This window comes from Manihot esculenta, chromosome 2, assembly GCF_001659605.2.
Source record: "Manihot esculenta cultivar AM560-2 chromosome 2, M.esculenta_v8, whole genome shotgun sequence".
In the NCBI taxonomy this organism is placed as follows: domain Eukaryota; kingdom Viridiplantae; phylum Streptophyta; class Magnoliopsida; order Malpighiales; family Euphorbiaceae; genus Manihot; species Manihot esculenta.
Window position 1 is genome coordinate 24,600,163 of NC_035162.2, and position 9,423 is coordinate 24,609,585.

At 32.1% G+C, this 9,423-nt stretch overlaps 1 protein-coding gene across 6 annotated transcripts; it reads left to right on the plus strand.

Moving 5' to 3' along the window:
- Positions 1-421: 421 nt before the first annotated feature.
- LOC110609256 (CWF19-like protein 2) lies at positions 422-7,836 on the plus strand. 6 transcript variants are annotated; one of them, XM_021748707.2, is made up of 11 exons: positions 422-798; positions 1,367-1,443; positions 1,524-1,968; positions 2,075-2,196; positions 3,019-3,222; positions 3,303-3,470; positions 3,559-3,951; positions 4,831-4,910; positions 5,578-5,935; positions 6,118-6,330; positions 7,406-7,836. In XM_021748707.2, exons 2-11 carry the CDS (start codon positions 1,408-1,410, stop codon positions 7,733-7,735), a joined length of 2,349 nt encoding a protein of 782 aa, XP_021604399.1. In that variant the 5' UTR covers positions 422-798; positions 1,367-1,407; the 3' UTR covers positions 7,736-7,836. The 6 variants fall into 6 exon arrangements, with proteins under 6 accessions (XP_021604399.1, XP_021604398.1, XP_043810436.1 ...); XM_021748706.2 differs by having other exon boundaries at positions 1,381-1,443; XM_043954501.1 differs by having other exon boundaries at positions 1,381-1,443; positions 1,528-1,968.
- Positions 7,837-9,423: the final 1,587 nt, after the last annotated feature.

The window sequence follows — 9,423 nt, forward strand, 5'->3', positions numbered from 1 at the left end:
TATTTAATTTGCTCAAAATTTCTTCTATTTTTCATTGCTTTTAATTTTTACCGATGATTTTTTGCGTCGGTATTTTTTTGTTTTTTTGTAGTGTTAAATTTTGATCAAAATTGATAAAATTGATATGAGTTCATAATTAAAGTTGTGATGAATTTTAAAAGTTTCATTTATTTTCTAAAATTAAAAGTTTAGAATACAAATATAAATTAACAAAAATGTTTAAATTATTTAGATTAATATACCTAAAAACTACCTATATTAGCATATATAATCATTAAATTTTTAATGGTTTATCTTCAAATTTTCTCTTCTAGCTCTATTTTAATTAAATTAAATTTCAATTTAAATTTTCATTATAATTGAAAAAAAAAAATACTTTCTTAAAAAATTAAATCGGCACAATTAAACCCTAGTATCTTTAATTTTAAATCATTAGAGCTTTTATCCCTTTCTGGTTTTTCCTAACCCAGTCTTCCCATTCGCATACCCACGGCAACCCTGTGCAGAAATCTACGCTGCTAAAGCTTCTTCCCGTCCATCGCCTGACCCATTCAGTTAACAAGCATCGCCCAAATCCACCATCACCAGCATTTCAAATCGTTTCGCACCAGCAGTTGCATCGTCCGATTCGAGTTGTTAGGAGAAGCAGTACCGGCAAATCCATTTTACCGAGAACCATGCAATAGATGGAAGTTGCTCATCTGACGCCACACTTACGGCTGGCCATAGACGGCAGTTGCCTGAGGACCAGGCCGTGATACTCCACCGTCTGTCCAGTTTCAGGCCTTTATAGGTCAGGTAAGCTTTTCTTTCTAATTAGAAGTTTTCTTTGTGATTAGCTCCACACCAGTTTGTTACAATAGCTGGGTCTTTAACTCATGTTGTGATTTGTTTGATATCTGTTGAAATATTTTTGGCCATTGAATATTATTGGTTAAATTTTTGAATCTCCTGTTTTTTTGTTGGTTAATTTAATTGAATATTCTTGATTTTTGGTTCTTGTTAATTTGCAACTTTGATATGGAAATATTTGTTTTGTAGATTGTCTCTGTATAATATAACCAAACATTCTGTTTGGTTTGGTTCTTAGTAATTTTAAAGTTTTTTCACATTCAGTTTTTTTTTAACTCAGTGATTGCACAGGCCTAGATAGGATTTTGAATATGAGCTTGTTCTTCCACATTTTTGTTTGGTCTAACTTCAAGATTATACTTAATTTGATATTTTGCTAGCTTTGTAACCCGAATATATATATATATATATATTTTTAATGTACTTGTGTGAATATAAATTGTGTTTGTTTCTGGATGATTTGGTTCTATACCTGTGTTGAAATCCTATTCCTGATTGTTTATTATATGTTTAGCTTTGATTGTGCAGGACATTTTTTACACTTTGAAAATAATTATGTTTTCTGGGATCAAGTTCATACCACGTGACCAAGTAAGCTTTCTTCTTCTCATTTTATTCTTATTTTAGATTAGAAGCATTCTCTCTTCTCATGTTTCCCACAATCATTTTAGGCAGAAGATGAGAATGAGGACTCTTCTACAAGAAAGAGTATAAACTCGGGTAGTATGAGTGAAAAACATAGGAGGAAAAAAAAAAGTTCATCTTATAGCAGTAGTTCAGATGATGATGTTAGGAGAATAAAAAAAGGAGGCAGGAAAAAGAAAAAATGGTATTCTTCTGATGAAAATTCATCGCCAGATTCAAGTGATAGTCATAGTACTGATGACAGTTCTGACCAGTTTGAAAAGAAACAAAGGAATAAAAGAAAGAATAAGAGAGGAAAGCATTGTAGTTCTAAGAATGACGACAGCAATATGTCAAAGAAGAGATCAAGAAGAGGTGAGAAGAATTGCTCAGTCATGGGATATTCCTCATCTGTCTCTGAGGATGAGGGAAAAGATGGAAGCAAGAGGAATGAGGAAAGAGGGGAAAAGGAAGTTGTTGATGATTTTCATGGTATGAATTTTTTGTAGATTTTATTTTTTACTTTTGCATTTTGGATAAATGATGAACTAGTGATGTTGATTTGATGATGATGATGATAATGGATCTCATTTTTCAGAGAATGTAGAAATTACAAGAAAAGAAATGGGTTTGGATTGGATGCTTAGACCTGCAGACAATTCCGATAGAAGGCCTGCAGTGAATGTGGATAACCAGCCAGAGAAACCACATATTGAGGAGGTAATCTCTTTTCCATGTTAAGTGGAGATTGTTTATCAATTACTTGTTTATATCCCTGTTTTCCATCTCGAGTTAGGAGGAGAATGTGAATCAATTGCTTATTTATGTCCCTGTTTTCCATCTTGAGTTAAGTGGAGATTGTTTCCCTGTTTTCCATCTTGAGTTAAATATAAGTAATTTATCAATTGCTTGTTTATGTCCTGTGAGTAATGAATTCTGTGGGTCTTATGTACTGTTTTAGTTAGTATATTTTAAGATTTGCATAGCATTTGATTGCTATGTACCATTTGATGGTTATATATCTTATATGATCCTTATAATTTTATGAACTAATTGAGAAGGGAGTAATATAATATCTATATTGATATCTACATAGATGTGTACATAATTGATATATATATAAAATTTAGAGCGCTTCACTCCAAAAAGGCCCTCTTTTTGCCTCACACTTAAGGCCATAGAGTACCTTGTCACCTCTTGCCTTAATAAAACTGTGCTATTTGAAGGAATAGTTATTTTGAACTTTACTTAGGATTCCTAAAGAGTTTAGGTTTGTTTTAGCTTCATAGCAGGCTGTTGTTACTATTTTTTAGGACTATTAGAACTCTATAAATTCTCTAGATTATATGTATTTTCAGTTTTAGTTTCAATCAATAAAAATCTCTGCAAAGTTTGTTTTCTCAATTTTCATTCATGTGAGTGTATGTTATCTTTGTAAGCTTCATGCTGCATCGGTGCATGTTGTGATAAAGTGCTTGTCACCTTCTTTGGTAGTCTGCAGGAATACTTTTTATTATTATTTATTTTGTTTTCTTGTACTAGATGAATAGAGTGAATCCTAGAGAATTGAATCCATATCTCAAGGATAATGGAAGTGGTTATCCAGATGATTCAGAAGAGAAAGTAGGTGGTGGTCACCAACTTCCTTCTTCATCGCTTGTTGGGGATGGAGGTGCAAGTTGGAGACTAAAAGCCTTAAAGCGTGCAAAAGAGCAAGCAGCTCGAGAAGGAAGAAAGCTTGAAGAGGTTTGGTTTTCAAATTTATAGATCTTAATGGTACTAGAGCCTTTACTATTGACTTGCTTCTAAAATTTTAAAATTCCTAGGTTGTGGAAGAAAGATGGGGTTCCCTTGGTCGATTGGCCGTCTCAGCTGTTTCTCATACAGCTGCTCCAGCTCGTGCTCATCTACATGCCATAAAAAGTAGAAAGCAGGGGTCAGCAGAGCAACACCAGACTAGTGCTGATGATCAAAGTGAGAGAGATGTAGAAGAGGTAATTGTCAATTTTCTTTCCTTCCCTGTTGATACGGTAATTGTTAAAAGTGGAGTTGAAAATTGTTTGTCATTGTTTGCTACATCAGAATGCTGGTCGAGACTACTTGAAGGATGTATCTGTTCGACATCCTGAGATGAGAGCTCCCAAAGTACGCGATTCCTTATCTTGGGGAAAGCGAAAAAGTCAAAAGATTTCCACAAAGGATTCAGGCCTCATAAATGCTGCAATTTCTAGCTTAAATAAGTTTCCTGATGATGGAAGCTTTATGAGCAAAGTTCTTAGTCAGCAGAATAGTGATATTACTGGTTCTATTGGTTCCCACAAAAACCAATATGAATGTGTGGACGCGGTGTCTGAATTGAAGAGACCTAGTCAAGATACAACTGCAGTTAATGAAACATTGAGTGCAAACCAACTGGCAGCCAAGGCTTTGCAGCTTCGTATGAAAGGAAAACATGAAGTAGCTGATAAACTCATGGTAAGTCAATGATCTTTGTTTTACATATTTCTGCTCAAAAGTTCTTATCAAGTTTTTATAGCCATTGGAATTACTTGATATCTTAGCTGATGCCATAGTAGACTGTAGAAGTATCAGAATTACATTAAAGTTTCTTCAGTAATAAAGGGTTGGATACTTTATTAAGTTGTGGATCTTCTTTCTGTTGATAAAGAAAATTCCCTATAGAATCCTTGGTAATCATCTTTGGGTTCTTCTAATTCTAGCATATGCATCACAAGGTTTAACTTTGCTGTTCTACTTATTGTTATCTTCGAGTCTTCATCACTGTCTTGCTATAACATTGGTGAGGGTTTTCTGTAATTATTTGTTGTTTGTTTCTCAATACATCACATTGTTGTTTTTGTTAAATTTAAAATGCAAATGAAAGAGGTGCTTGTTATAAATGTATGGACTTCGAGATACAGTTGTTTACAACTAAATGCTAGATCTTATTATATTATTGGTCTTGATGTGTTATTGTTGAAAAATAAAACACAAATTCACTCTTAGGTAAATGATATGTTCTACTTAGTTGGATTGGGATTAAGGTTGGTAGGCGGATTGTTTTTTCTTCTTAAATGCATATGAATACATGGATTTATTTCTCTTTTCAGTTTCTTACTTGAGCATCATCCATACCTAGGTTAAGCTAAACACCTGACCCTCGTAAATTGTAATGTCATTGCACTTAGTTTTATGTAAATAGATTAGTGGTGTTAGTGGCCTGACATTCTGGGATTCATAAGTTGCTTTTCTAAATGTATTGTAAAAAGTTTTGGTGTTATTTTAAACATTTTTTGCATTTGCTAATTTGCTCATATTGAGTATCTGATTTAGTGACTTGCTTTCTTTGTTTAGCAAGAGGCTGAGAACATAAAAGTAAAGCAAGGTTCTGGTGAAAATTCTAGTGGACCTCAAAAGATCAGAAACACCAACAGGTAAGTTTGCATATTGTATATTTCTTATACTTTCTTCACGCCATAATTTTGTCTACTTTGCTTTTTCACACATATTAATAAAAGATAATTTTTTTTTATCAATTTTTCAATTATATCCATCTTAAAAATATTAAATTGATTAAATACTAATAGATGTTTTGATAGGTTTCATGGAAATAAGATAAAATTAAATAGGGTTATAATAGTCAATTTATATGTTATTATAGTGCAAAAAAGGAAAATGGATAATAATTTTGGGACAACCAAAAAGGAAAGATGGTAAAAAATTATGGGACGGAGGGAGCATTATATACTAATATGTTTTTTTTAGTATATTTGTTCTATAATGTGATCAAAGTTGAGGATATAGTAGTAAAACTGGCAGCACCATTGACAATTCTAAGATTATTGTTGTTGATGTGGAGTTTTGATCAAGAAAAATGTGTGGCTCCATTCTTCAACTATTATTTTTTGGAATGCAACTCCTGATATCTGGTTTATTCTAGCAAGTATGAAAAAGGTTTTAAGCATGCATTTCCAAACCTGATTCAATATTCTCCATGCATTTTCCATTTTTCATTTGCTTTATTATTAGTATTTTTTTCCTTCACAAATTTAATTGCTTTCTCTCCTGTAATCCTTTTATATCTCTCTTTCTTCTTTATAGGTATGCTGTTCAAGATGTTTCTGCCCGAAGAAAGGAAGATGATGCCGATAGGCATCTAGCGCAAAAGATAATGCAGAATAAGCAATATAGTTTTTCTGGTCGGGCAGATGATGAATATGACTTTGAAGATGGCCCAAGCCGAAAGGCTAGGAAAAAGGGTGTAGTTAGTGATCCTAATTTCAAGGAGAGAAATGTTGTTGCAAAGCGAATCCTGACTCAGCAAGAGCGTTGCCCTTTTTGTTTTGAGAATCCAAACAGGCCAAAACATCTTGTTGTGTCAATTGCAAACTTCACATATTTGATGTTGCCACAATGGCAGCCTGTTGTTCCTGGTCATTGCTGCATCTTACCCATGCAGGTAAATTTGTATGCTTCTTCAATGAACATATAAAATATGGACTTCTTAGCATGCTTTAGTAGGGGAAATAAATTCATTCTTATTTCTTTGGTAAAGGATGGGACATAGTTGAATTTTCTGTTATTATGAACTCAGAAAATGCATGTTCTATTCTAATAATATTGACTGTTTGGCCTTTCCAGCATGAACCATCCACAAGGACTGTTGACAATAATGTGTGGGAAGAAATTCGCAATTTCAAGAAATGCCTTATAATGATGTTTTCTCAGCAAGAGAAGGATGTAGTTTTTCTTGAAACAGTAATGGGGTTGGCACAACAACGCCGTCATTGTTTAATTGAGTGCGTTCCTCTGCCTCGAGAAGTTGCTAAACAGGCCCCTCTGTATTTTAAGAAGGTTAGTTTTATTTTGTTTATTTTGGCCTAATCACAATTCTTTATTCTTTAACTTTTAACACTTTTTTTACCCTATCGAGAAATTTAAAGTCATCAATTTAGTATCAAAACGTCAACATTTGTACCAAGTTATCATAAACGAATTGCCCAGTCAAATTCATATTTATAAATGCCTGATTGTCAGTCACCATGTATTGAAAAAGGAAAAGGGACACAAAAACAAATGCCCCCTTGAAATAAATAAATATCATTTGATTGTCTGTGTAATGGTAAAGTTTGTAGTCACCTTTGTAATAAAAGCAATGTGGATATTTGATTAAAATAAAAACGCCACCTAATAGGTTGTTTAATTTTGAGTCATTGGTTTCCCTAGTATTAAAATAGTTATGTGAATGTCTCTCACATAGTTAAAGACTTCCGATTTGAAACCTTGAAGTTCAAATGCTGAATTTAAGGAGTTTTAAGTTCCCCATAGAATTGAAAGAAGTGTTAAAGTTTTACAACCACCTTTTTTTTTTTTCGTTCTTTCTTTATGCATTAATTTTCATGCTACTTGTTTAAATTTTGAACTAATGTCTCCTGAAGCTTACTAGGATTTAACATGAAAGAGGGAAAATCCATTCTGAGTGTTGTGCACGAGTAATTGAAAAATTCCTTCTCTCTCTCAAACAATGAGATGACATCAAACATAGATACGAATTTGTGAAATTATTAATTTAATTTCAAAGAGTTCACTATGTTTTCTGCAAACCTATGTTAGAATTTACTTTCTATCAAAATTTTTCATCGCATAGTTGCAGCTTTAAGAATATACTATAAATGCATTGTATCGGTTCTTGTTGGTAGGGCAGAATAATCACAGGCATTGATGCATTTGCGTGTATGTCCCCTTGCATTAAAGTAATAATGTAGGCTGTTAGAGATTCAAATCCTTGCTTCAGGGCTAGTTTGGGTTAAGGGCTAGTTTTATCATTGTTCTTTGGCCTAGGAATATGACTTACATGGAGCAAATGCATGCATTCTTATATTGTTAATTTCTTGTTTTCATGAAAGATTTCTGAAGAAAATTATTTCAGGCAATTGATGAAGCCGAAGATGAGTGGAGCCAACATAATGCAAAGAAGCTGATCGATACTAGTGTGAAGGGCTTGCGTGGTTCAATTCCCAAGGACTTCCCTTATTTCCATGTTGAGTTTGGCCTAGACAAGGGTTTTGTCCACGTGATTGATGATGAGACGCAATTTAAAAATAGCCTTGGGCTCAATGTAATAAGAGGCATGCTACGTTTGCCCGAGGAAGACATGTATCGTTGTAGGAGGCACGAGCCAGTAGAGATGCAAAAACAGTCCCTTGCTAATTTCGCAAGAGATTGGGAACATTTTGATTGGACAAAACAGCTTGACTAGGTCTTCAAATTTTACAAAGTTGTATCCTTTCTAAAGTTTATTATGTAATACATAATTAGCTTTAAATAAATAAATCATAGACTTGAAATTTAAGCGGAATAGATTAATTATTAGTAATAAATTAATGGGGAGATGTGAATGTTTAGTAGTTTCTTCTTTGGTGACCGGCTACTCTTAACCAATCTTAACTAATGACTTGTAATTTAAAAATTCAATTTGAAATTAATAAAAAATTATCTTAAAAGGCTATATATTTTATATTAAAATTTATTAACTATATATATGTTATTTTTTAATATTGAGATTCTACATAAATATTTTTATTTTTTTAATTAAATAGATAAATTAAAATTTTAATTGATTAAAAAATAAAATAAAATAAAATAAAAATTTTAAAAATTTCAAATTTGAATTGATTAGATTTGTTGTTTCAAAATAAGTGACCAAGATAGGGTAAACGAGTCACTTTGTCAATTTTTAGTCTTTACTCAAAATTTTATTAAAAAATTGTGAGTACTAACTCTGAGTGTAATAGGTGATGAGTGTAAGAGGTGAATTCAAATGAGCTTTTTAAAAGTTTTCTTGAAAGATTTTGATATATGTTTAACAATAATTACACCAGTTTACAACAGAAGCATTTGACAAAAAAGCAGAGATTAAAATAGCGAGTTAATTTTATCAAATTCTTATCAGTAAAAATTCTAACTCATAAATAAATATTTTAAATTAATAAAGTACGCTTAAAACTAAGGAGATAGGGGATAAATTCTAACTCAAACAAATATTTTAAATTAATAAAGGATGCTTAAAACTAAGGAGATAAAGGAGAAGAAAATCAAATAATGACATTTTATAATGGTTAAGCAAACTTAGCCAACATTTACTTTTCCAAGGACCTTCTTTTAATTTTCACTTCACTAAATCTCTTTTAGCATGGAAGAGAATAATATTTTATACAACCAACAAGCTTTTTAGATGCTTATAGACCTTTACATGTTTGATTCATACTCAAACTCTCACTTAAACTGTAACAAGTGCTTAGAATCTCTATTAAGTGATCATATACTTGATCAACCTTATATAAGTTTTGATTTAAAAAAAGATACTCTCAGCAACTCTTTATCAGATATAGCAGAAAGCTATTAAGATGAGAGAGAGAGTAGATTTGCCAATGAAGATATGAGAATGAAAAGCTTTTAATGCAAGGGTATCAAAATGCTCTTAAGAATTCTGTGCTTTTCATTACTCATTTAAGAAGAGTTTTTAATCTCTTAAATAGATGTCCGAAAATCTTTTCTTTCATAGCTGCAGAGATAGCTTAACGGTAATAAGTTTAAAAAATTAGCCACCGTTAAACCATTTAAAAACCGTGCAGATTGAAATAAGTTACTTTCGCAGTTTGAAAGTAGTTAATTAAAAATGAACACAGGCAGAAATTAGATATCTAAATTTAAATTGTTTCTAAAATTAGATGTCTAGTTTTAGCCTTTTAGGACAGTTAAAAAAACTTAAGACATTTCTTTGCTTTTTCAAGAAATGAAATGGGATGGATAGATTTATCATTGGCACATCTACACACTCACTCTTTTATAATAAATCCTAGAGATACTTTTCTATACTTTTTCTTTCGTTGATTCATCTTGTGTTGCCATATGAGTCTTCATTCTTTCTAATATGTAGACTTTCCT